This window comes from Sinohyriopsis cumingii, chromosome 10 (assembly GCF_028554795.1).
Source record: "Sinohyriopsis cumingii isolate HCF-2022 chromosome 10, ASM2855479v2, whole genome shotgun sequence".
Classification (NCBI taxonomy): Eukaryota; Metazoa; Mollusca; class Bivalvia; order Unionida; family Unionidae; genus Sinohyriopsis; species Sinohyriopsis cumingii.
Window position 1 is genome coordinate 34,114,342 of NC_142970.1, and position 27,879 is coordinate 34,142,220.

Below are 27,879 nucleotides of genomic sequence, written 5' to 3' on the forward strand. Positions count from 1 at the left end.
TTCAAATCGACTGAAGAGAAGATACAATTCAACGTAGAAACTTCGTGTAAAAGTTGTTATTAAATGAAGAGTAAAGTACTTAATTAGACACATGGAACATGTTTGAAATGTACTGCAGTATCATCAATTTTCGTGGGGGACCAATTTACGTGGTTTTCGTTGTTGTTCCATACCACGAATTGAAATCCCCAATGAAAAATGAGCCACATAGGATGATGCTCCCCCCCCCCCATTTTCTTACAGTGTTTCATTCCAAGAGATGAACACAGATACTTATTTGAGAAATCAAGGTCAATATTGTAATCTGGTAATTAAATATTAGCTTTTACAAGTTTTTATTTTTTATTTTAACCTTTTGAAACAAGAATTACAAATCATTTTATATTGTTTCAATGTACACGTTCGATAAGGTATCAGATTGCTGTAATTTTACACTCACTGCCTTAAATCGTTATGTGATGATATTAAGGATAGAGAGAAAATAGAAAAAAAGCATAAGTATTAACACAATAGTAATACTGAAAACACAAGAAAAAATAATACAAAATAACAATATATGAAAACTGAATTTAATACTTATTCAAATCAATCATTCATTCGAGTACAACTGTTGTTGAAACATTCAAATCCTTCTGAAAGCACATTTCATTTTATCAATGCATTTTTAATCCAAAAGAACAACAATCATGTAAAATACTATAACTATTTCTTGAAACACTATTATTAATGAAACACTAAGTTTATACACTAATTACAGTAGAGTATTAAAGCTCGCACTTCACGGATTTTTTTTAACAAAGCCACTATATCAACATCATGTCAATCAAGTCTCATGGTACTCACAAATGCTTCTCAGGTAAATAATCCCCAAATTGCTGAAATTAAACAAGTCCAGCTTTCTTAAAATCAATGAAAATTAGGTCATATCTTTCACTCAGTGAGCTGCAATTACCCATTCAGCGTGGGGGGGGGGGGGTCAAAGCTGAATTTAACCACTCTCAAGCCACTGTGTTAATGCCATGTTCTTCAGAAAGTAGTGATGGTGCAACTTGATGGACGGTGGTTTAAGTAATAGATCATTCATATGTACTTTAATAACCAATTGGCCTAGTGTTTTATTTCTGTTCATATAGATGGAAGTATTGTTTTAGTGTTGTTGGCTGCATCATTTTTGATTGATGTTGTTCACTTGGTGGAAAAAACGGTTAAGTATTGAAGTTGCGAAGTCTTTGATTTGTGCTCATACATATGGTAGCATTGTTTAAAACATTAAAGTGACTGCCGCTTGTGTCGGCATAGTTTTATTCTTTTTGAATTCTTTATTTTTGGTATTTGCAGAGGTAAAACCATGAAATTAGGTACCCACGAAAATGCCTTTTTTTTTTAAAGAAACGTCGAAAACTGAGCCCAACAAAAATAAATGATACTATAGTATGCTGCTTGCTTAAGATAAACAGCAGGGTGCAGGAGGGAGCAGATTACAAACCATGTCACTTTGTGTTCATTTGTAGTCGGCAAGCGAGTATTCTCAATAGTCTTTTTGTCCTTACTAATAAACAGGTTTGCCTGATGCTGCAAATTGTTTCTGATGAATTCTAAATTTAAAGAATAACAAGGTAAACTAATAATAATTATTCATGACTGCTGAAGACTAAAATGACTTGCATATGGTAAATACCATTTTGTATCAGTTCTCCATCTCTTCTATCAATATGTGTATTGTTACAGCAAAAGTACTGATGCATCCATATATTGATGAATCGTTTCACCCCTAGTATCAGATGTGGATCCCATTTTTTAAAAAGAAAATATAAAAAATTGGCCCCTATGTGCTGAATGCGAAGGAAATCACAATCAGAATTGGTAAATGAAATCAAGATGTATCACTCATTTATCTGATCATCAAAAATGGTGGTTAGTGCAAAAAAGTGGGAATCAAAATTTTGAAATTCACAAGTTTCAATATGTACTTTCTTATATTTTATTAGAAAATATTTTTAAAATACACCATACATAATAATACCAGATGAAATAGTGATAAATGAAAAATTTTGGTAAATGATAACAGGTGACAACACTGAAAGAAATAAACACTAATTAAATATATCTTGAGAAAAAATTCATGTTTTGATCTTTTAATTATCTTTTAATGTAAACAGCATAATCATGGCATGTACTTTTCTGTTAAAACATGTCAACTGTCATATCAATACAAGGACGCACTTCTGTAAGAACTGAATTGATAGCTGTGTTTTGATCTATAACTTGGAGGAAAGCTTGATGCATTGTAAAAATCAATTAAAAGAGCTATGTGCTGTTTTATCATGTTAAGTACGTCTTTTGTATCAAATTAAGGGAGGTACAATAAAAGAGTTCAAAGGCATTCAAATCTATCTGCATAAGCTCTTGTGATCACTATCATGCCTCAAAATCAAACCATTTTTTTTCACCAATCGAACATGGTTTCAAATGTTATGTACTTAACATCATTAAAATGTGTGTGTGTGTGTGTATGTATGTATATATATATATATATATATATATATATATATATATATATATATATATATACACACACACATACACAGATTAGTAATATATCATAATCATTTGTAAATGTGATCATGGCGAGTATAGGAATCAAGTGAAAGGCATACTATTTAGTGAAAAGATAGGGCTATCAATGGTGAAGTGAAATCAAAAGATTTTAGTGAACTCAAAATAGTGGAGTTGTCAGAGACTGGCTCATGGATAAACTGAAATGTCAGAATTATTTGCATGATGCTGATTCTGATGTTGGATTCAAATGGCCATGGACAGCAAACAATACAATACTGAATGATGCTATGTAGACCTGGTTCACACAGCAAGTAATATTTGTAATTTGTGTCGTGAACCTCAAATGCAACCATGTTCTCATTTGTGTGTTTTTCTAATTAATTTTTCAGACCCATTAAATTCATGTTTAGTAATGATTAACCACCTTTGCTAATTTACATTTTCCACATTCTACTGTAACTAAATCAACTAGATCAAGATGGATCATCTAGTGACAGGAGAATAAAAAAAATAAAAAAGAGCACAAGTTTCAACATTTCTCTAAATTAATGTTGATCTTTTTCGAACAAAATAATATCTTTCATTTTGAACAAACAATACAATTAGAATGTATCCAATTCAACACAAAAACAGTGACACAATACACAATGTGTTTAGTGGTACACATGTCAAGTGTCATGGAAACCATGTGGAATGTTTTTAAAGATATTTTTATATAGTTTATACTGAAATTAAATGTAGTTTAGGAAAAATAAGCTACACCACTACAAAGAGATATTTATTCACAGTGAATTTCAACATGATCTTACAACCAGTATTCCACAATGTAACCTGTCTGCACCATCATGTATCTTTACATCCCTCCATTGACTTCCCTCCCTTTATTAGCTTTTTATAGGTCTCTCAGTAACTCGCACCCTCGCTTATACTGCAGTCAATGGTTTTGGACCCAGCAAGTTATTGAGGATTTGTTGTAACAAGATTTTCAAGCTGGCTGTTGTTGTGGCTCTACTGGTTGTATGATTTGTACCATTTCTTTTATTACTAGATAGCATTTTCAGTCTTTTGGTGAAGACTCAATGCCATTCCAATGAAGTAGTTATAACAAGAATTTCAAGATGATAACACCGCAGCCAAACTGTATGTAAGCTCTGCATCATTTTAAGTCTGGACCAACTACTGCAGACATTATAAGACACCTTCTGGTGAAACCCTATGCATGGCTGACATATTGAATGTAAGATTGACAAATTTTCATGTACAACCAACTAGACATCATAAAAATTCATCTTGTGAAACCCACTTTGATAAGAATTTCCAGTCATAAGATTTTTGAGATGGTTAGCATGGCACCTCTCAGATATCCAACATGGCTTTCACTAAAAGATTTCTTATGCTTTCTAGTTTGTCTCAAATGAGATTGTTGCTGATGTGGCATCTAAAATGGATGCAGTTTTCATTAAAGAACAACTAGATGTCATATGAAGTCTTGCAGTGAAAACCATATGTCAACTTTATTTTCTATTCATGAGAAGCAGCGATAACAAAATGTTCAAGATGGCCACTGTGATGGCCATTTTGGTCCAGGATGTCAAAGCAGTACCATTTTCATTAAGGAACAATTAGACCATGGGCTGACTATCAGTAGGCACTTTGCATTGTTATGCTTCAGTTAGTTACTATTCAATAAAACACTTGTATAATGAGGATCAGGCTAGGTTTAAAGCATGAACTGAATTATAAAAATGCAGTTGGCATTTATTTCATTTTATACTTCATACCATGTGCAAAAAAACTGGGGGTCGAGAGGATTTTAGTGAGTTAGTCCGGTTACAGCAAACAAAAGATTTTTTACTTATAGCCTAATTTACCTACTCACTTAAGAGGAAAAAACAGACCACCAGTGTATACTCAGTCAGTCATCATACATACCTGTGCACCAAATAATGTCATTGTTGAAATAAGTGTGTCACTGTAGCAAGTATTTCTCCTTTCACATGCATCAAAACTGAGCCTATAGATCTGGTGTCACTAAGTGGATTCAAATAAAATGTTGTTGTTGTTCTAGGGTTTAACGCCATTTTTCAGCACAAGATAGGCTATACATGGCAGCCAGTATAACTGGTGGAGGAAGAACCCTGGAAAACCCAGGGAAGAACCACCAACCCACAAGAAGCTACTGACAGGCTTTCCCATGTACCCATGCTAGCCAAGCCTTGGACTCGAACCCACGCAGAAAGAGGTGAGATGACAGTGATCCGGAACGGTAAGCGCTTTAGACCACTCGGGGCCCCTCAAATGAAATACATTTTCTTCAGTTAAATGACTTGTCTGGATAATGTATGATGTTATATAACATGTTGGCTCTTTGAGGACCCCAACAGTTGTGTTGTAGTGGGTATTTCCATGACCTAATTCAATATATAATTTGTAAAAAGACAGCAACAAAATTTCTGACAGTTTTCAGAACTTTGTAAATCAGTTTGGTGTCAGAATGATATGTCTTTGATTCATATGAAATACTGGTGGCACATGGAAAGACAGCTAACACTGTCTACATAAAAACAGTGTTTGTTTTATGACATCTATTTATTACCCATTTATGATAACCTGACATCATACAAAGCATATTGTTGATGGTAGATAAAAGGGAAGCATGCATACTTTTTTATGACATCTGCATCTGTGTAAACAACTGTTTATGTATTAAAGTTTTGCTTAGAAAAGATCGTAAATAGTTATAAATTTCCATTCACATGCCATTTTTCTATAAATTCATACTGAAGAAGTCTAAATGCTGCAAATGATTTCCAACATCTTTAGAGTTTTCCATGCTCTGTTTATCAGATGATCTGTCTGTTTGCATTCATTTTTATGTACTGAGTTGTTAGATTTCAAGTTTAAATAGCACTGTTTATATCTGACTGAGGGTGAGTTCCTATTTCTTTAAAAATAGTTTCCATGAGCACTCAGTATGAGAATAACATCCTCTTATGGGTATTATTAGATACCTGTGATGTAGCATGTACCCCAGTCGCAAATCCATCAAGTGATGAAGAGCAAGTTTTACCACTTTTCTACTAAAACAACTGGTAATGACTCATCTCTAAGAATAAAAGAAATGGAATGAAGTGACATAGTTTATATTAAATTGTACTACATTTTTCATATGCTGATTTTAATGTTCAAAACAGTAAGGAAGATTGGTTCTTTGATGTCAGCAACATCACAACATCAGCCATATGTTTTTTATGATGTTGCAAAAACTGTAGGACAAAGATCCTATTTGTGAGATACATCTTTCGCTTAAGTTTTACACAACACCCATGAGAAGTACTATCCCCATTCACATGGAAATAAATTGCCCAATATCTAGTGTTTAAAAATAAGATAACGTGAGTAACTTATAATAACTATGAAACCTATGGAAAACTCTGAGACGTAACACAAATTCTATAAACCTAAATTCTGTACCATATGACAAGCTATTTCTAAGCAAATACCATCTAAATATAATAAGTGCTTTTGTAAATTTCCAACATCTATAAATTGATTGATTCAGCATGACTTCAATTTAGGATCAATTACTTATTAATGTAATAAGTGTTTAGTGGAAATCTCCAGTCAATGTTATTATTCATGCAGCACCATCTGTAATATATATATTAATGTATAAAGAATACAAATCATATGGCAAAAACAGACCTGTGAAGTGCACTGGATCCAGCAGGGGATCATGTGTGTCAGATACTGATCAAGATAAATGCAATAAACTGACAACAAACAGAAAAACCACTGTTTGCAATACTTTAAATGGCTGTTTCCACCACTCCGGTGGCCTGGTGGTTAGAGTGTCTGCCTCGGATGCTGGCTGAGTCAAACCAAAGACTTACAAAACTGGTACTAACAGCTGCATCACTTGGTGCTCAGCATTAAAAGGTTAGTATTATGACTGGTCAGCCTGGTGTCAGAATAATGTGACTGGGTGGGACATCATGCTAAATGTATGTGGCATGATGCACCAGTGCTAGACATCACTATAAACTACCACACTGCAGACATCGTAGCGATATGACTGAAAAATTGTTAAAGCTATGTAAAAATTCCAAACCACACTCACACATGGCAGTTTCTACAACAATTAAACCTTTAAATTTACATGAAATGCCTGATGTCGTTATGACTCATTGATTTCTAGGTCTATAAAAATTATTTTCCAGCATCCTCAGCAAATAAATAAACTAGCTGAAACATAATCAATTTAAAGGTTTAATTCTTGTAGAAACAGCCACGTAAAGTATTGCAAACACAACGGCTTTTCTGTTTTATTTGTTTGTCTTGTCTATATTTTGTATTTGCCTTTGAAAAAGACTCATTAACACATTAACCCCTAGCGACGAGTTAACATGGCAGGAGGTAGTAGCCTACTGCAGAGCTCTGTAGCGTCATGGTCATGCATGATACACTAAAATGTTTGGTATTATAGAAAGGAAGACAGATGTAGCTCCACAATGGTACCAAATAATCTGGAATATCTAGTTGCACTACAAAATACAGATAAAAAACCCTCGTTTTTTGGACCCAACTTTTTTTAACTCAAAATTCGCCTGTGGTCAAAATCCGATTTTGTGTCCGGATTTTAGACTTTTTGGTCTGAGATCTAAGGCAAACTGGTGTGAACTGCAAACAGACAGGTGAACCTTTGCAAAAAGTAGGATAAGATGGGCATTTGGAATAAAGATTGGTCTCAATACAAAAATAATGGCTCTGTTTAGGAAAAAAAAAAAGAAGTCCAACTTTTACCCTTCTGCTCATGTGCGAGCCAAATAGCCAATGAAAAACAATGTTTCTAATACAACTAGGCAGTATGTTATTGAAAGATCACCTGGGATTTGGTGTTTTCGGATCTATTCAGAAATAGCTTTCAAAATGTGTCTCCTACTCGATTTTCAGGCGAAAATGACAATAACCCCTAGCGACGACTTTAAGGGGCAGGAGGTAGTAGCCTACTACCGAGCTCTGTAGCGTCATGGTCATGCATGATACACTAAAATGGGTGGTATTATAGAAAGGAAGACAGATGTAGCTCCACAATGGTACCAAATAATCTGGAATATCTTGTTGCACTACAAAATACAGATAGAAAAACTTCATTTTTTGGACCTGACTTTTTTAACCCAAAATTTGCCTGTGGTCAGAATCTGATTTTGTGTCCAGATTTTAGACTTTTTGGTGTCACATCTAAGGCAGACCGGTATGAACTGCAAACAGACAGATGAGCCTCTGCAAAAAGTAGGAAAAGATGGGCAATTGGAATAAAGAGTGGTCTCCATACAAATATACCCTTCTGCTCATGGGCGAGTCAAATAGCCAATGAAAAACAATGTTTCTAACACAACTAGGCAGAATGTTATTGAAAGATGACCGGGGATTTGGTGTTTTCGAGTCTATTCAGAAATAGCTTTCAAAATGTGTTTCCTACTCGATTTTCAGGTGAAAACGACAAAAAGCTCCAGGGGTTAATGTGTTAAGAGTCAAAAACACTCACACTGGTTAGATAATAGTTTTGCACTGTTCATTGTCAGTTTACTGCATATATATATATATATATATGTGTGTGTGTGTGTGTATATATATATATATGTGTGTGTGTGTGTGTGTATATATATATATATATATATATATATATATATATGTGTGTGTGTATATATATATATATATATATATATATATATATATATATATATATATATATATATATATATATTAAAGTGAAGCCTCATTATGACAGGACAATTCATTCAGAAGGATAGTAATGATAACATTTTCAAGATTAGATGGTCATCATGTTGCCCTGATTGGATATCTGAAGAACACCATTTTCAGTCAGGGTAAAAAAAAACTCATAAAGAAACTGTGCACTAAGTTTGTCCATTAAGTATTTTTGGAAGAGAAGCAAAGAAAAAAAATCCAACTATATCCGCTAGTGGAGCTAAAATCAGACAAAACTCTTAATCAGTATGTGTATAAACTTTATCACAAATGTTACATAGGTTGTTCTGCATAGTATCTCAAATTCTATATGCATCTGTTTCTCATTTTTTAATTTTCAGGTCAGTATCTCAAAATGTCTCTAAAAAGTACTGAATTTGTTTCATGCACAACTGATTTAAACATTTTACACTGACATACAGTGTAACAACACTCATTCGATACATGCTGAATAAAGACTGGTCTGTGTACATGAAATCCACCATGTTTTAGAAAGTGCTGGAGTAGTCCATATTTGTTACTGCACTGAAATCAAAAGGAGGCAACTAAATTATGGCCTAACAGGACAGCAAATTGACTCTTCCGGTCGTGGTAGCATCAAAATATGTGATGTACACAGACCACACTGTTTTAGCATGTATTTAAACAGATTTGTTACAGTCTATGTCGATTTGAACATTGCTGAATTACTTCATGCATTAAACAAATAAGTTTCTTTTAGCTGTATTTAACGATGCTAGCCTGAAAATTCACTGAGCTACAAATGATGATATCATTCATGATGCTATGCAGAACAAACTATAAATGGCATCACACTATGTTTAGCAGCTATTAAGCAACAATGATTACAAGCAACTGCTAATACAAGATCTACTGCTAACTGTAATAATATTATTATCAATGTAGTATGCATGTATTAAGTTAAAGGCATTAACTCATAAAAGTGGAGGTATGTATGAATGCAGTGTGCATGTATTGGGTTTAAAGTATTAACTCTATAATGTGGAGGTATGTATAAATGTAGTGTGCATTTAAAGGCATATCTGCCAATGGATGAAAAGCCTTAAGAAGTAAAGTTAGCAAGTGACGTATAGTATACATATAAAGACGTCATTCAAATTAGGTATATATGTTGACCTGGTGTGGGCATACAAAAATTAAGATACTGAGACTTTTTTACTAACAGATGGTTGGATGGACAAATGGAGACAATGAAAAATATCCTTTACTGAATGGCTTTTGTAGGACTTTACTACAGTGCTCTCATGTTAAGATATGATACCAATAGAGAGGAGGAAAACACATACTTGAAATTATCCATGAGCTGGTTTTCCTGCATATGTTCCTTCTTGGTAACAGTGGACAGCTTTCTCAGGTCCTCTTGATAGTAGTCCTCTTGGTCCATGCAGAACTTCTCATAGAACTCCTTTGCTAAATGTGCAGAATGTAAAACAATACAGATCACAATACTGTTCTCCTGGCATCTAAATCCCAAAACTGTACATTTACATTGACTATAACTTGAAAGAATGCTGTAATTACAGGTCTGTGTTGACTCTGTTAGCAGTTGGGTATGCAATATACATGGGCAAATAAGATAACAGCATACATTTTATCAATTGTCAAAGTATTTACATCATTTAATGTACGTGAAACAGCTGTGTTATGTATGAACTAAAGCTACTTTTTAGCCTCTTAATACATAGAAAATGTAAATCATCTGATAGATAAAACACTATTTTCCTGCAAATATAATGAAAATCAAGAGCTATATAAGAATACATATCATGGGAACTATGTGTCCCTCAGGCTGAACCTGATGAATGGGCATGGTCTCAATATTTTACTGTGTATGTCCCTTGCTCGTATCTTTTTTAGAGCTTGAGAGAGAGATAGAGAGAGAGAGAGATGCCAATTTATCAACATTTCCTACTTCTAATGAAGACTATTTAAGAAGTATGACGCCAAATTAAATTTAGATAATATGAACATAGTCACAATGCCTCAAAAACTGTACTAACACTACTGCACTTTTTTCATTTACAAAAGGCTGATTAACACCTTTTACAACAATTTTATGTTTTGATTTTATTCAAAGAAATCTTAACAAACTTACGCACAGACTTGATGAGACCTTGTTGATCTTCTCTTGAACAGTGCAAAGTTATGCTGGTTAAACATGAAAACTAATCCTCAGAGGTATGTACATTTAAATTCCTGATGACAGCCGCTTCTGTTACCCCACCCCCAATCCCAATGAATTCACACTTAAATGCGAACCACATTTCTAGTCCTTGACCCTGTAATGAGGCTGAATATATCTGTACACAGCTACAAACCTTAGTTCAATTCTTACTGCATTTATACTGTATAGGACTGGTCAGTTAATTTATGGTTCTTTCCAACTGGGGCTGTTTTTTAAAAACTTTCATGCATCACAAGATCAAATTGTTTCAAATGATATAACCCTTTGCAAACTTAATTGGTCTGTCCCTAATAAAGAATTAGTTCAGCAAATGTTCTACAGAAATTATGCTAGTGGCCATTGTAAACACTGTTGTAAAACTAGCATTAGAAGACAATGTCAATTTCAGCGTGATAAAGGTGCATTTGTAGCAAGAAGTGATGTGACTTAGTGCGCTGTATTTCAAAGCTCAAAATTATGGTTCTGTCATTAACAGAGGAAGTTTGGTAATTCTTTCTAACTAATCTGACCTCAATGCATCAATGAAATCTGAAATGAATAATAATATGGATAATTGTCAAATCTTAGATGTTCAACAAATTTAAGGCATTCTTCGTGGTTGTATCCATGTGTCCCACTATTTTATTGTACTTGTAATGAAAATATAAAAACAAAATTTTTATTATAATAAAAAAAAATAGTCATGTGGAAATGATGCATCAATAACCTAATCATAATATAAATCTAAGATGTTTCATTATTTCAATGCAGTTTCCAATTTAGCTATCGAGACAAAAAAGAATATATAAAAAAATAAAATAAAATAAAACATGCAAACCAATTTCTTTCAATAGTACATGTATTTGGCCAATTTCTGTAATTTGGTATACTGCTTTGAAGATAAAATGAATTCAGTGATAGACATGGTACTGATTCCTCATCTCTCTTGATCAATCAATAAAAAATGACAGGTATTAAATTAATATTTATCTAACATGGCTTTACAGAAATAAAAGACATATCAGTAGCAGTAATACCAAGTTTTTCTCTACATGTATCTCAAATTGGTTTTGTGCTTTCTACTGCATATTATGGAATCCTTTACTTAACAGGAAACAAAAACTTCTGAAAGTGCTAATGAACCTATTAGAGTACATTTGGCACAATGAACCTTATGTTTTTTTAAAAATCTCTCAATTCATTTCTTAATTTCTGTTACAGTTCGCACAATATGCTTTGTTAAGCATCATGTAAAATTCAGTATTATTGCACTCTCCAGTTAAAAGAACAATAACGATTGATAGGAGTCAAAGAATTTACAACAAATTGTATTCATATTTAACTAACATGAAACAATATTGTACAAGTTCAAATAAATACCCATTGTATGAGCATGGCTGGATCAGGTCAAGTGTTGGGGTTGGTCCCGAAATCTAAAAAGGACCCCAACTTTCATCAAAAGGGCCCCAAAGCAAAAATTTAATGTCTGTTTACTCAAAGTGTACATAATGCCCAATAAACAACTGCAAGAATAAAATGAGTCAAATTTCAAGTAACAAGTGACAATGTTTGTGTGTATGTTTGGGGGCTTTTTTTGCGGGGGGGGGGGGGGGGGGGGTGCAATACAGGCCTGATGAGTTCTAAGTAATATCTTGCACTATTTCTTCTGACATCCAATCACTGGGTTAATGGTGTGATTTAACTTGAGATTTGTATTATATAAAATGGAACCGTGCCATTCATTTTCTTATTTTAAATAAATTTATCCTGTGATGAATGTAATAAAACAAAAATATCCTGGTCAGAAAGAACAATCTAGCCATAAATTAAATGGCCAGTCCACTGCAGTACATGTGTAGTTAAAATTGAAGAATGTATATTCAGCCTCGTGACTGGGTCATTACATGATCTTAAGTTCAGAATTGCTCTTTTAAAAAAAAACAAAAGTGGCTGACAACTGGAATTTAATTGTCTAAACCTTAGGGTGCATAAGTTGGTTCAGATTTCTTTGAATAAAGTAAAAGTGTAAACATATTGCAAAATAAGTTGATCTACCTTCTCTAAATGTACAGAATAGACATTTTGCTTTCATTTTTTTATGGAAATCAAGATCTCTTGATTCTTGAAATGGTATCTGAGTGTAAATCACGTATGACGTTTCAGTCATCATGCAACATGCCAAGTCATTTGTGTGACAGAAACGCACCTTTCCCAAGCTGAAATTGATATCTTCTTCTAGTGCTAACATGTTATAACAGTGTTTACAATGGTCACTGCCTCTGTAGTATAAAAAAGAACACTATGCCATTCCTTGCTTTACTTGAAACAAACTTGTGATGAATGAAATTTTTTAAAAATACCAGTCTGAAATAATAATTTAGTTCCATAAAATTAAATGACCAGTGTCATACAGTACACGTGCACTGAGAATTGAACTAGACTGTAGTTGTGTAAATAAACAACCTATCAACAGCAGTGACACATTTTTCTTTATCATCTCCTTTAACCATAAAGCAATAAAGTTCTGATTTTTAGTGAGTGCTTAAATCTGTCATAACAGTACAATATAATATTGAATCAATCTGAGCAGAATCAATTTGATAGATATCATTTATCATATATTCTAAGGAGTAGTATGGTAGTAAGAAGCAGTTAATGAAAAAAGTTTGGTCTCTACATTTACCTCAGATTGGTTTACTGGTTTGCACTGCATCCAGTGGATTCCACTAGTAAAACGAAATAAAAACTATAGAGACTGCTAGCAGATCTAATTCAAGTACATTATTCAAAACAAATCTCATTACTGTTTTTCAATACTATGTAATCAGAATTCATTTCCTTAATTCTGTTGCAGTTCACACAATTTAATTTGTTAATTATCATATGAAAGTCAGTGATATTGCACTCCCTGCAGTGAAAAGAACAAAACAAAAAGATAAATCTAACACAAGATCTCTTTACCATAATGTACAATACACGTGGAGACATCCATGAAGAATGAGGTACATTTGTTGGAAATTAAAATCTCTGAACATCAAATATTCGAAAAATTTCCACATCATTTCAACAATATACTAAGATCAGGTTAATAAGAAATAATTATCAACTTCTGTTGTTAATGACAGGACCGTAATTTGAACTGTTAAGTACAATGCACCAAGTCTGATGGCTTTGTGTGTTAGAAACACACCTTTCTCACGCTGAATCATTTTGTGATGTTAAAGTTTTCTAACAGTGATTAGCGTGGTCACTACCTCAATTTCTGCTGAACATTCGCTGATGCCAAGTATTTATTAGGGTGAAACCGTTTAAGTTTCTAAAGAAAGGATGGGGGAAGGTAAACGCTTGAAAACTATTGTTTTGTTCTGATTTGTCGAATGAAAGAATTAAAAAAAAAAATACCCCAATCGGAAAGAGCAATAGTCCCATAAATTAAATGACCAGTCCCTTAAAGTATACATGCAATACTAGTTCATAGCTGTGTACATGTATATGCAGCTTCGTGATGGGGTAATTTTTGTTTACAAACCAATCATGCAGTCTGAATTTAAGAGTGAATTCCGTGTTTTCTGTTGTGTTGAGTTTTTTCATCTGGAATGTAACTGTCCATACCTCAAATTACTTTTCATGTTTAAACTGTGATAAATGTACACTGTTCAAAAGAAGCTCAACAAGGTCATGTCAAATCAGTGTATTATGTTTGTTCAGATTTCTTTGAATAAAGTAAAAGTGTAAACTTTTTTCAAATAATGTTGATCAGTCTTTTCTAACTGAAAAATTGTACAGTAGCATTAACAGTTTGCAAGACACTGTAACTATTTTAATAACAGATAAGATTTTATTTGGCATTATACCTATCCAGTTATCTTCATTCGCACTAGGAAATGTTTATTGTCAACTGATAATGTAGATAAATTGTGGCACCTCTCTCTCTCTCAACTTCAAAGACCATGCTTCTAGGGGTCATAAACAGTAAAACACTGAGACCATGTCCACTCTGAAATGATCATCCACATAAACTACATGAGAAATCAGTGTGTGCAGAGTAATTCTCTGCAAACTACCATTGCAACTCCATATGGAGAGATAGTGGATGTTTATTTCCTCAATCCTCTCCACCCCCACCATGACGTGAGGTTCTGAAAAAGCACAAGCTGTACTGTTTCACTTCAATGTTTTAAAACACAAACAGCTGAAAGAAAATGTGCCTTGTCATAAAATCAAATGCCGACTAAGTTTGATAATTTTTAGTGTGCCAAATTCATCGACACAGTACTGATGGCTGCCTTTTATCAGCGGCTGTTCTTGCCATAAATAAAATGAATTTTATTATAAAGGTTTTTTAATCTTTTTTGTGTCTGTAAGTTGGGACACTAAAAATGTAGTAATATTTTTACAAGCATACAAGTCTTGAGACATGGAATATTTTTTTTCTTGTGTCCCAAGATTTACAATCATAATGGTAGTCAAGAAAACAACTTTCAAATGTTCAAGTTTAGTCAATGGACCACAGGGAATTTGATCCCCTTCTTCCAAGCTTTTAATTTTACCTAAATTATTTGGCTATCTATGACTATAAATGGTAGCTAAACCAAAATGATGTACTAGATGGAAGGCTATTTTTATTGTGCAGTAAATACCACAGATACCAATTGCACAACTAAGCTTGTGCAATAGTACTAAACAGGCCGGAATAGTTGAAGTTGTATGCTGGATTGCACTGAGTATATTTCATTGTGTGGGAACTGTTAAGCAAACAATTTAAAAGTGAGAAAATGAAGAAGTAAATCACTGCATTTTTCAAATTTCTTTATTATTCTAATAACTCAGTAAAGCCCACTAATACTTACTTTTGATTTCTTTTTCCTTTTGTTTCTTTTTAAAGCAACAGTTCAATCATTAAAATTACTATAATTAAACTTTGTATTTTTTTGTGAAGTACCTAAACAGTCTCAGCATTCATTGTTCTAAAATGATTTCATCACATTTCATGGTTTATTTCATTTCTGTATCTCTCACAATACATGCAAGTCTTCTGGTTGGCCAGTCTTTGAATATTAAACATCACTATGCACAACTTAACAAGAACATTCTGCATTGTGTTCTGAAGCTGAGTTGACAAAAAAGTTCAAATGCAGTGGACATTCACTATTACATAATTATACTGCCACCACTTTCTAATTGGGACAATATAACTATCTGTCCACTGTGATCCACGATGTGAAGAACCCATGATGACCACTATATCCAGTCTGTGACAGAAACAGTGGGAAAGGAGTAAGGTCCATCGTAGGAACATGAATTTTCAGTAAAACGTAATGCATGTACTGAACTACATGATGTAATAAACAGACATGATTTTGGTCTTCCATAAAAAAAAAGCTGAAATTTTTTTAATGGGGGTTCGGGGGTCCTCCACCAACAGGGCCTCGAAGGGCAGTGCCCCCGATCCTGAGTCCAAGGTGCCAATGGCCCCCGGCCAAAAACACATTTTACACTCATAAAAAACTGCTTCTGGTGCAACTTATGATCATAAAATAAACCAAAATAATCATCTGAAAAACTAATAAACTTACCAAAAATGTTCAGCTTGACTTCAATAATTTCACAATATTTATAGTCAGATGAATCTGTCCTCCAATACTATTGATGCTGAAGTTATTTCAGTGTTCACATCATAATTAAGTCACAATGATTTCTCAATTTTTGCAACTAGATTATACTTTTCTCTTTTCATAACAAATCTGTAAAATAAACACCCTAGTACATCAACTATATACAAATAATCCCATACATTCACTCATCTTTTTCTCCAATGGACACAACCTGCTGATATGCCAGTCTAGCTCTTTTTGCAGCTTTGGCAAAGATTTCTTTATCATTCCTTTTTGTTATCACTGATTTTTTTGGCTCAGTGTGCAATCATTTCTTTTCCTTCTCAATGAGAGCTATTTTCCTTTCAAGCTAGTGCTTGGCGACATGCAGTGCGCATATTCTGACAGAAGGCTACATCTGTTCTCTCATGCAAGAAATCCTTCTTCTTATAGTAATTGATTGCACTTTTTCCAGATGCCTTCTGAGCTTCAATTTTTCTTCATGCAGCTGCTTTTGTAGGTGCTGTTCCGAACTCTTCCAACCATGATTACCGTAATTCACATCTTTATTGCAGAGGTCACAAAATGCCAGTTGTCTAGCATTCATTTTTCTTATAAAATGACCAAGGGGCCCCGAGTGGCCGAGTGGTCTAAAGCGCTCTCCGTTACGGATCACTGCCATCTCACCGCTGCCTGCGGTGGTTCGAGTCTCGGATTCAGCCAATGTGGGTATGTGAGAAAGCTTGCCAGTAGCTTCTCATGGGTCGGTGGTTCTTTCCGAGGTTTTCCCGGGTTCTTCCTCCATCATTAATACTGGCCGCCATGTATAGCCTATCTGTGCTGAAATATGGCGTTAAACCCCACAACAACAACAACAACATTATAAAATGACCGACTAAATTCCTGTCAACTTCTTGCTCCAGCTATTTCCATTTTCATACATTTTTTAAACCTTTATCTAAACTTTTCATGTCATGGTCTCTCTCAACAACTCGGAACGCCATCTTTTGCAAGCATGCTTCTTCTTTCCATTGCCATCAGTTTCCATTACAAGAAGATTCATTGGATGAATTTAAACTTTTGACCAACCAGAATACTCTTTACGAGAGTCAGGTGCTAACTAATATATGGAACGAATAATTTAACAAGGGTTGTTGTAGAATGGGAGAGGACAGACCATTTTAAAAAACCCAGATCAGAGATGATATAAAAAACGGACTATATTGAGAAAAATCTGATTCAAGTAAGGAGAAAATGGAATTCCACTTTAAAAGGAGAAAAATCATGTCTAAATAAATAAACTGTACCATGGACTTTCACTTTAACTGATCATCTATATTTCTCCTAAAGTCAACTAAAATTTGCTACAGGAGATGTCCTACAAATCAACATTCTTTTGACCACTCTTAAAGTCATACAAGAGTTACCATGAGTCTCATGTTGGTTGAAGACCAGCTCAAGGTACATATGGACAAATACTGGGTACAGGATCATCGACAGCTCCACCTGAAACAAGAGTCATATATATAGAGATGAATTATCCCTCCAGTCCACTACTTTTGTAAAGACTCCTACTAAAAGTATCATGTGGTCAATTCTTCTCAATTTTTGTATACTATTTATGCTGGTAACCTAAGGCCAAAAAGTTCCAATTTATAAACCAACTTATGCATGGCAACATAAAAAAATAAAAAACTGCAAAAATTTTATTGACAAACAGAACTCTTATTACCTAATTTGATCAAAATTCCTTGTATAGTTTGAGATTATGCTCCCCAATCAAAAATGCTTATAGACAAAGTAATAGCTATATCCCACAATGTATTAGATACATGTGCCAGGTGTTAATAACTAGAATGCAATAAACAATTACACAGCTCACCCTTTAGTAGTCTCCAGTAACCTTTCTAAGAATTATTTATTATGCAGAAGATAATTTCTAACTAAAGTGATCTTAACACATTGTTGACTCCATTAATAAAGTTTGTTTTTATGCAAATTTGTGTCTATGCATTTTAATCCAATCAAAATTCAACTTCTAATTAGCAATTTACAGCCAGTTATGTGCTCACAAATGGTTTCACCACATATCTACCTACCTACATCCCTGTACATACCATATATTTTATATTATCATGTGCAGTGCATACTCAGCCATTTAACAGTGTCATCGTTAGCAAGGTGCATAGCTTGCTATCCACCGGGGAACTTTGTCAGTGAACAGTTGTTCACAGTGTGTGACATGGTCTGTAGAGCTCCGCAGTAACAGGAAGAGTCAGTGTCTGGCCTCATCGGACAAAACTGACTGCGCAATGACTTTGTCCTGTCTGAAAGTGATTCAGCATTGTCCACAGATGATGTAGAATGTTGAAGCCGACAGGGCAAACAGATGGATCAGTATGTCCAAAGTTAGTTTGTGTTTTAAGCCGCCGTAGGTAGCATTCATAAGCATAAACTTTTTCCCTGCAAAAAGTAAACTTTCACGGTACAGGTTTACTGTGTTCCAGTCACATTGGGAAATGAAAAAAATCCATCAGATTCCATAACTTTATGTAAGTTTGGTACTGACTTCCTTTGAAGAAAAGTTCTTTGTTTTTATTGATGATTGTAGTTGCCTTTCTTTGATGAAGGATGCATGTGTTATTGAAGTCACTGCTAAAGGACAGCTCTGGAGAACCAAACAAATGCCTGTTTCTTATTGTGGCAGCAAATAATTGTATTGCATGATTGAGACTGATTTTATTCCATTTGCTTAGTACGTGTTCATAACAATTGGTGCTTCAAAGGTAATCTATTTTCTTTGAAATGTCAGCAAACTATTTTATCTGGGTACATTTTCAAAAAGGAATTGGCTGTCATTGGGTCAATTGTAGTTAATGTTCCTCCCTGACTGTTGAATAAACCAATAAGATGGTTTTTTTGTGTTCATTTGTGGTAGCTGAGTGATGCTGCCTTCCATGCATGCATCAGAAATTTAACAAATGGTCAACAGATAGGTGTTCTGGTCTGATGACAAGGATTAGCACAGAAAATTGGTGTTCTGAAGGATTTAATTCTGAGTGAAAAGAAGAGGAATTTTACTTCCCATCCACATACAAATGTCAGTCTATGTAAATATATTAATTATTAGCAAGCAGCCAAAAATCCAATGAAAGAGAGATTATGAGATAATGCATTGTCAGGTTGATCTCCACTACCAGAAATATCAACAACAAAAAAAGCTAATATTTCACAACACACAGTATTCATGCTTGATGTCAACATAAGCAGATTATGATATAACAATGCACTGTTAAGTTGGTTTGTCAATATGGACAAAGAAATTGTTTATGTAGCAACAGAAACTTTCAGTGCATTTTATATCAAGTTTGTGGCTTCCTTTCATGGGGCCTGTGAATTTCTCCACTCCAAACCAATGGTTGTATATACAAGTTTAAACAGTCAACAATGTCACCAATAATTAAAAAAATCGACAGATGGTATATTTTGCCACCAATAAGGAAAATAAAATCGCAGTGTACAACATTGGCGAAGCCCTATGTGATCCCAGAATAAACTTTTTACACATTATTTTTTGTACTTTTAAGAAGTTTTTTTTTCTGTCCGTGTATGAAGAAAAATTCATATAAAATTTCAGGAGCCATGATACAATTGCCTTGCATTATTCATGTGTGACCTCTTCCCCAAAATAATAATAAACATTTATGGGTTTTTTTCCCCCTCTTTTAAGGTGGCACTCTACAGTTTTGCATTTTGCAAAGGTTAGAATTTTAAAGAAAAATAATTTCCCTGGCTTTCCTCTCTGGTTATACTGGCTATTTAAAGAAGACCTTGTATATCTTAGGTATAATTCAAAGATCCTTTAATTCCCTTTATTTTGGTGTATGATTGATGGGTGTAATATGGGTTATAGAGTATATAGCTTGGCCTTACTCCAGATGTTCACCTTTCAAAAAAGTGCTAGCTCCACTTCGTCATTTTCACTTCCTGAACTTCAGAGGTAAATTGTACAAAAAAAGAGCTGATAACTTTTTTTTTACATTTTATACATTTGGTAATTCATTCATTGCACTGTCAGAAGCTAGTATTGCCTAGTCTGGCAAAATTCATTTTCCTTATTTTAATAGCTGCTATGGATAGCGTACTTTAGACTAATTCAGGCTGATCTTTTAGCACAAGGGAGCAGTCATTTTAGTGTGCTTATATCATGTACAATTTCCAAAGTACAATATCCATAGAAATATTATCCACATTACATTAATGTAGCATAGAGGTATGCCAACATTCTCTCCAATGTTCATGTTTTACATGCAAACACCTTCACCTTACATAGATCACTCTCTCAAAAGTACACAATAACTGGTGAGTGATCCCCTTAATTAAGAAAGATAATTTTTTTTTGTGTACGAGAAAAATTCATGTATATAAAATTATGAAGCCATGCCACGAACTTGTTATATTCGAATTTGCGTTACAGCGGCGCGTGCTATAGCAGGGTCACACTATTATGATCACTGTTGTTGTCGAATAAGTTATTTTGAGGCAAATGAAATGAATTTATCCCTTCTCTATATCCCTTAATAATGAAAAAATGAAAAAGTATGCTAGGCTAGTTGTATACTTCTGTGAATTTTCTATGAAGAAATTTTCAAAATCGCAAAACTATCACTCTACACTTATGTTCAATGAAGCAACTAGAAATGTGTTCTTGGGAGCAATGTTATATTAATGCTAATTAATAAAGGGTTCTTGTTAAACCTGGTGGGTTCATGGGTTGGTGGTACTCGAGCATGAAATCAGTATTGATGTGCAATATTTAGTATATATAATGACTGTAATGGTTTTTGATATATAAAGTGCATAATTCACACATCATGATTGTGAGACTTACTATCAGGCATCAACTTTCTTTTGAAATTTTTTATAATTAGTAAATATAATAATTTAAAAATGATAAGTGACATTAATAAAGATTTAAAAGCAAATCCTAAATTTTAACACAATAAACATGCACTGTTGATTACTGGAGTTTTTTTCCATGCCAAGTTACTAATGGTTTTTCCTTGCTTCAAAAAATTAGACAAATATTCAAGGACTTCATTTGTATATTTTTTGTACTGATTAGTATTGCAATTAGCGAGAAAATGATATTTAAATATAGAAAATCCATTGTTTTGAGAAACTGGTAATTCTCAGTTATATCATTTTCCCGAAGTGATGGATATGAACTTCAGAAGTGCACACACAGCACTAAGTTATTTATAACAAATAGCCTCATTACAAAGTTTGTTCTAATACGTCTCCTTTTTGATGAAAACCTGGTAACAGTAATCTGGAATAGATCAAGGAATGGCATATTCCCATGTATATTAGTAAAAATCCTTGAACTGTACTATTAAAAATTTCAAACCACTTCACATTGCAACTGCAGGATGCAGAGCACATATTTACAAATGGTGAACATGCTGTTACATACAACTGTCAAGTGTAGATTAAAATGCACAGCCATTTTAATTGTGCGAATAAACTAAGATTTGGTTCTTAATTATTGTATAGATTCATTCTTGCAGCTGTATAAGTAATAGTTATGCATATACAGGCTTCATTTTGGTAGCACTGGCATCTTAATTGAATTTATCATGAAAGGCGTCATCAAGCAGTAAAGGGGTTGGTGTAAAAGGCATCATCAAGCAGTAAAGGGTTAATTAACACATGAGTCAATGATGCTGCACTCTATGCAGTGAAAAAAAAAAACGATAAAAAATACAGAATGTCAAAATATTTTACAACATAAACCCATTCATACTTGATGTATCCAGCATGTACATCTGACTCATATTTAACACCATTTCGGACTCAAAATCTTTCAATGGTGCCTCCATTCTGATTATGTTTTAAAGAATTTTTCACCATTGTTAGTTTAAAAAATAACACTAAAATGCTCATTAATACTAACCAAATTTTACTCTTTGAATGCATGACATGTTGACAATTTTAAGGAATCTTCCAAATTAAAATGTTAAAATCTGTTCAATAATAATCTACACTTAAAAAAAATTTAATTTGGAAAAGTTTGCAAGCAGTAAGAAAATTAATTCCATACTAGACCATACATCATGTTCCAAAATCAAGTGTATTGGGAGGCATGCGTGTCACACACTTTATCCACTTGTCTCCAGTAACTAGCTGTGAAGCAGTACATCACATACAGAAACATGCTAAATACTATTTTTTTACAAATTGTTTTCATGGTTCTATGTTTGCTCAATAGCCAAATGTTCCAAGAGTCACAAACAGGAAAAAGCACACTTGAATATCTGCATTCACATCATTTCCATATCGTTCTTTTTTTTCTATGATAATAAAAAATAATTATTTTATAAATTTCACGTAACAAAAATGAGCAAGTAATAGAAAACACATGGAGACATCTATATAGAATGCCTAAAATTTGTTGGAACATCTAATATTTGACAAATCTCCACATTATTAATCATTTCAACATTATGCTGAGGTCAGATTATTAGTAACCTTTACTAAACTTGTTACTGACAGGACCATAAGTGAAGCTGAAAGCTTGTCAGTAACATCCCGTAAGTCAGTGTTTCTGATCAGTCTTTCCTGGGTTCTTCCTTCACCAGTTTACTGGCCACCATGTATAGTCTATCACTGAAAAACTGTGTTAGACCCAAAACAAGTGTAAATTCAGTGCTTTGTTATGGGTTTTTTTTTGTTGTTTTATTTTTACATAACAGAAGCCATTGTTACCTGAATTTAATCATCCAGACCTAAGAGGATTACCTTTCAAATTGAAACAGTAGGATAAATGTACACTTTTCAAGAAGCTCAAACAAGGTGTGCCTCACATCAAGTCAGTATGTAGGTTTGTTCAGATTTCTTTGAATAAAGTCAAAACAAACTAATAGCAAAAGAAGTCATAGTCAATCAACCCTTTCTAAATGTACTGAATATACTATACTTTTGAAAAACAATTTTTATTGTCCATATATATGATCAAAATAAAGATCAGCAATGCCTGAAATGGTATCAGACTGTAAATCACTCTTGACGTATCAGTCTTTCCATGGGTGGTCTCCATTTATTGGCTGTTCAAATGTCAGTAATGTCATTCAGTCCCTTCAATTGCAACTGGGGTGTCTGCTGTGGCATGATGGTGACTAGTAATTATCACTATCACAGAAAGAGGGTGGATGGGAGTTAAGTTCCCCTACCACAATGTGTTGAGTTTTGAAAAACTGCATGAGCTGTACTGTATGATTTATCGAGCTTGGTTAAAATTATTGGCAGTTTTCGTTGTTTCATCTTGATTCACCAAAGCTTCTACCTTTAAAGTACAGACAGCAAACTTTGACAACACACTGAAACCGTTTGTGTTATCTTGAAAGATTTTCATGCCTAAAGCCCTGCATCACTACACCAGTTCTAAACCATATGTCTGCAAGACCCACTGAAATATCTGAAATTGCAATCATATTTCCACTGTATCAACTAGCTTTGAGTCTCTATATTGTTTCCTGTTCTGTAGGAGAGCAAATTTTAGACTTTATATTCAATCTTTCATATATTACATACAACAGGGACAAATGTTAAAAAACCCTTAATTTAATATATGCTATGGCAAAAACATATTAGGGAGTAGATTGAAAGGTTTTGCACCAGTTACATACCGTATTTTCGCGCATTTAAGACGCACCCATATATAAGACGCGGGTTTTGACGATTTGCATAAAAAATATTTTACGTAAGACGCCCACAAATATAAGCCGCACGTGGCCTAGCCATCTGCCGCACTGAGCAATTTATCTCCAGTGGTTTCCTTTCCTTTATCATAAATGAAAATTTGTCCAATGTTTCATCACCTGTCGGATGCAAACAAGGCTTCATTACCATTTTTAGTTGAGATCAAAGAATTGTCTGAGGCAGGACCGCAATGGTTATCATTTATTCTTATCTCCCGCTGGGCCAATAGCGGATGGGTTGAGTACCTGGTATCTAGATTCTAGAACAATAAACGCCAGATGTAAAGGCGGCTTCATTGATCTGCTAGGCCAAGTCTTCAGCGGGTGGGATTAGTACCGTACATAGACCAATAAATGCCCGAAGTATGCGGTTAGCATATATACCGGTAAACGTGGGAACAGTCTCTTATTACCGGTATATATAAATGAGTGATCAATTTGCTTAGCATTTTTAAAATTTATAAAACTGTCACGATGCCGAAGAGAAAATCATATACGGCCGACTTTAAATTAGACGTCATCAAGTTTGCCAAGGAGCGTGGCAACAGAGCTGCTGGAAGAGAATTTAGCTGCAGCGAGAAGAATGTACGTGATTGGAGGTTGGAGGAAGAGGAGATTAACAAGATGAATTTAAATTTAAAACATTTATTCCTACTAAACTTAGATCTGCAATAATTATACAAAACATTGAAACGAAAGGATTTGACATTCGAAGTGGCCTGCATTGGATTGGTACACGTGGTAATTACTGAACACTTACCCAATTGTTTTTACAACTAGGAATGAAAATTGTGAAACGTGAATATCGACTGCAATAATCGTCCTTCAATATCACACATTGTACCGTTCGTTCGTGTTAAAAAATACTTAGATAAGACGCCCATTAATATAAGACGCACCCTGGGTGCGGGGTAAGTAAAATTTTGTATAAGACACGTCTTATATACGCAAAAATACAGTAGGTCATTAGTATGATTTAAACATGACCATGACTTGATTGTGCAAGGATCAGCCTGTAAATCTTACCTACAGATGCTCCATTCAATACATAATCAGGGGTTATGACTTTGTCTGGGTGCATTTAGATCTTTCCCTTCAGAAAATTTCTATGTTTAAGCAAATGAATAATCATATCAATAAAACTGACTCTTCAGTATACTACCAATTTATTTATTCCTGCATCTATTGTAGTCTTTAGGCCCAAATAACAAACACAGTGTTATCGGAAACTGCCTTATCAAATATCCATACTTCATCTTCCATTGCCTAACCAGTAGAGAGGGATGGAAACAGAGACTCTGATGAAGAAAACAAGTCAATGTAATTCCTTTGTCCAGTGGCATGTAGAGTTCACCATCCTGTCTCCTCTAGTAGGAAAGATGGAACTACTTTTTTTTTCCTTGAAGAGGACTGCCAAACCCTCTTAATGCAGGAAAACAGAAGTGGTGGTACCCCATCCCTTGGGGCCATGGTACGCTCATCCATGGTGACATGGAGAGCTGTGGGTGGGGGTGGCATTCTAGATTCACCACCACCCTGATGGAAGTACCATGTCCTGTTGCAATTGAACAGTAACATAGGGACTGGAGAGTGCTGATCAGGTCACTTCTCGCATCTCATGACTGCCCAGCGCTCTAACCAATGACCAGTCCAAGAGGAGTGTATAGCAACCTGCTTCATAAGCAGTGAAAAATCCTTGGTGATTGCTATTTGTTGCCCTGCCCAGTGTCCAATATCAAGTGTCTAACCTGGTGATTGCTAATAGATTTCTCTGCTCAGTGACATATCAGGTGACAGAGACAACTTCATGGTGTCCCTTTCAAAAGAACTCAATTCATCCAGCAATTTTGACTCTCTTGACTATCTTTGGTACAGATCTACCAGAAAGTGGTATTAATCACTCCGGTACTGGTGATTTCCTTGAACAAAGCCACTGATCTCTGCTGGGATTGGAAGTGTCTACCAATGAAGAAAACAAGGCTGCAGCTCCTTTCTTCTTGCCAATATAGAAGTAATGGTTTCAGCCAGATTCCACACCTCATCTGGCAGCAAGACACAGAATGGACACCCACTTAGCACATATATACTGGTAGGTTGGTGTCCCTAGTGGCTTTCTGTTGGCCACATTTCCCAACTCCCTATTACAAGAACAAAATCAAAACCAAACAAAAACTACAGTAATAAACAAAACATATGTTTAGGTGGTAATACAATACCATAACACATGTACCAATGAGATAAAATTGCACAATAAAAGTTCTCAAAACAAACAAAAGGATACATGGATAAATGATAAAAAATGTAAACACTTGGGAGAAAATGTCAAATGCAACACAACAGTGGAGATGTTTGATGGAAAACATGCCAGAAGACAGTAGAAATTCCAAACTTTTGAGCTTCCAGAGATATGTAATTCCATATGACAGGGTTCATACTGAACTCTTAATGATAAATTCAAAGACTCTTCCCAAACTTTCAAAAACGACAAGCATAGATTTCCAAGACCAATTTTTGATAACATTTTGTATACAGGTTAAATGAGAAAACAATGAATGCAAAATACTACAATACTGTTTAATGATGAAATTAAAACTAAAATTAATTTCCTAAAACTGCTATATTATGATCTGGAAGACAGGTTAACATTCACTGTTATTTCAGAAATACGTAACTTATGCATCAGATTTAATACAAATTGTTATCTTAAGAGACGTCAGCACTGCTTTAAATGCATTATTACAGTTGCTGTTTTTTTCTCTTCAATCATTTTAGAAAGCGAAGCCACCACTGTCATATTTTTCTCTGCTCTTCTCCTAAGAGCAGTCAACTCTGTGACAAGTACGAGTCCTTTTAACTCTGTTTCTTCTGCCTTCTGAACAGAGGAAGCATGTAGGCTGACAATATCAGCTTCAAGACACAGCTTTTTGGCTTTAAGTTCTTCCACTTCATATATGGCTAACTACCGTTTCTTTCCTTTTCTGATTTTCTCCTCATGTTCCTCATCTGCTTTTTTCTTATCCAGATAGGCATGGTACTTAGTATGTCTTGCAGAGGAGGCATTTGTCATTTCATAGCTAATGATGTACAAACGTCCACTGGCTTTTCTCACTGTGTCAATGATTAGCCTCTGAGCTCTGAGGCTTTCTCTGCTGGGGTTCTCAACAGATACCTGTTTGCTGACAGAAAATCCTCTCTTCACTGTTGCATGCCCATGTGACAACAGCAACATTTTCTGGAGAACATTCCAAAGTTCAACATATTCGTTTCTTTTGGAAAGGACGGAATAAAACACTTCACCAAGGCTGTCATCTATTCTACTGAAGCATTTCAAGGGATGATTGTCCAACTGGATAACTTCATCCACTAATATTCCATACTGAGTCAATATTAAATCACATTGGGACTCTACTTCTCTTCCTGCCTCAAACATAATTCTGATGACCCTGTGGAGATTTGCTTCTAATTTTTTTAATGCACAAAACGCCTTTCGTTTACATGTTTTTTCCTTTTTCAGCCATTCCTTGTATTTCTCTTGTTCAAGCCAGATATCATTGAAAGAGCAAAGACAGGGTATTTTTAAACATGAGGTGAAAAAAACTGAAGACGTAAATCAACTGAACAAATTTTATATCCTGAAACATGTTACTTTCGTGCACTTTCTACATAAAGTGAGCGCTTGTACAATGTAACCAAAATTAAATTGGCTGAACAGTGTTATTAAAAAAAAATTGTGAATTAGTGTAATAAATATTTTGATTGGCCAAAGCTGATGAACTCGTCCAATCAAACTGAACGATTCATCAATAGCAAGAAGCCAGGAATAGCAAGAAGCCAGGAAAACCGACTACATCCGAATCTAACGATCTTAGGCAGTTTTATTTGTGATTGTAATAATAATACTAAAAATAATAATGAGGACTTTGTATAGCACCTGATCTTTAGACGTCTAAGCACTTTACAACACCTTAAAACCATATATAATGATAAGATTATGAAAAAACAAACACCA

At 34.4% G+C, this 27,879-nt stretch overlaps 1 protein-coding gene across 4 annotated transcripts in view; it reads right to left on the reverse strand.

Annotated features, from left to right (window-relative positions):
* Positions 1-27,879, reverse strand: part of LOC149789856 (transcription initiation factor TFIID subunit 5-like) — a 227,465-nt gene that overhangs the window by 143,450 nt on the left and 56,136 nt on the right. For all 4 annotated transcript variants that reach the window (XM_089971839.1, XM_089971841.1, XM_089971838.1 and 1 more), the window contains exons 4-5: positions 17,538-17,616; positions 9,639-9,762 (exon numbers count right to left, since the gene is read on the reverse strand). In XM_089971839.1, coding sequence (XP_089827965.1) covers positions 9,639-9,762; positions 17,538-17,604 — 191 coding nt within the window. In that variant the 5' untranslated portion in view covers positions 17,605-17,616. The remainder of the gene's footprint in view (positions 1-9,638; positions 9,763-17,537; positions 17,617-27,879) is intronic.